Source organism: Vollenhovia emeryi, unplaced genomic scaffold (assembly GCF_000949405.1).
Source record: "Vollenhovia emeryi isolate VEMERY1.0 unplaced genomic scaffold, V.emery_V1.0 DF948566.1, whole genome shotgun sequence".
Taxonomy (NCBI): Eukaryota; Metazoa; Arthropoda; class Insecta; order Hymenoptera; family Formicidae; genus Vollenhovia; species Vollenhovia emeryi.
This window is the reverse complement of record NW_011957800.1, coordinates 1-1475: the sequence shown is the minus strand read 5'-3', so window position 1 is coordinate 1475 and position 1475 is coordinate 1. Positions and strand designations below refer to the sequence as shown.

The following is a 1475-nucleotide window of genomic DNA, read 5'->3' as shown; positions in this document are numbered from 1 at the left end:
TGGATCAACCAATCACGAGCGTTCCGCCAATTCCGCATTGCGCACGTTCCGCGTCCATGGGATCGCACCATCACTCGTACAATCCGTTTGCCAACACTACATTCGGGCACAGCGATGAGATAAGAATACCAATACAACAACAGGATCTCTATACGTTGCCGCATGAAAGTTTTCTGTACATCGAGGGAAAACTAACTACTGCCGAACAAATCGAAGGATCTAATGTAGTACTGGGAAATAATTGTGTCGCGTTCATGTTCGACGAGATCCGATATGAACTTGATGGTGTGGAGATTGATCGCGCCAGAAATGTTGGAATAACCAGCACGCTCAAGACCTATGTCTCGTCATCGTTTGATAAAATGATGTCTCTGAAGAATGTCGGCTGGGATATGGTGAACAATGGAACCGGAGACTTTAATTTTTGTGTACCGCTCAGCATGCTATTGGGATTCTGTGAAGATTATCAACGCGTGGTGATTAACTCCCGTCACGAATTGATTTTAATACGATCGCGCAATGATAACAACTGTCTCTTTGGAAATGCGGCGATGGAGCCTAAACTTGAAATATTCAAGATACAGTGGCGCATGCCGCATGTGTTGTTAAACGAGGTGAACAAACTGTCGATGCTGCGTGCTTTGGAAAGCGGTCAATACCTCAATATGGGATTTCGTTCATGGGATCTGTACGAGTATCCGCTATTGCAACAGACGACTAAACATTCATGGGCTATTAAAACGGCTACTCAGCTCGAGAAGCCGCGGTATCTTATCTTTGCTCTGCAAACAGGTCGGAAGAATATCATGTCACAGAATGTGAGCCAATTCAGTCACAGCAAATTGAGCAACGTGAAACTCTATCTGAATTCGGAATGTTATCCATACGATGATATGAATCTGGATTTCGATAAAAACAAATGGTCGAATCTGTATGATGCGTATTCGCGGTTCCGGAAGAGCTATTTCGGAAACGAGGTTCTTATGCCCGGTCTCACTACCAACAATTTTCTAGAACAAGGACCGTTTATCATTATCGATTGCTCCCGACAAAACGAGTCAGTCAAGAGCGCAACTGTGGATGTGAGATTGGAATTTGAGTGTAAGAAGAATGTGCCAGTGAATACCACTGCGTACTGTCTCATCATACATGATCGTGTGGTTCAGTACAACCCGCTGACCAGCGTCGTGCGCAAAATTCCCTAAGTACTACGTTTTGGACACAATGGTTTCCCCTCTTTTCAATACAGTTTAGAGGGGGTGAAACGATTTAAAATCTACTATGCATCAAGAGCAACCGCAGTATTCCTCCTTCTCTCGACGTATTCAATCATGTCCATACCGACGTTTGTGGACCTGCAAGGCTTCGTCGTCAGCGGTAACTTTGTTGTGAAGGAATTTGCCGCTCTCCGAGAGGGACGCGTTCTCTCTCACTACATTTTCACATGTCCCGTACCATGGAGGTTTCTCACTAAA

General features: G+C 44.8%; 1 protein-coding gene across 1 annotated transcript; it reads left to right on the top strand.

The window, feature by feature from the left end:
• Window positions 1–56: 56 nt before the first annotated feature.
• On the top strand, window positions 57–1205 carry LOC105556632. Its single transcript, XM_012003730.1, has one exon. It carries the CDS (start codon window positions 57–59, stop codon window positions 1203–1205), a length of 1149 nt encoding a protein of 382 aa, XP_011859120.1.
• Window positions 1206–1475: the final 270 nt, after the last annotated feature.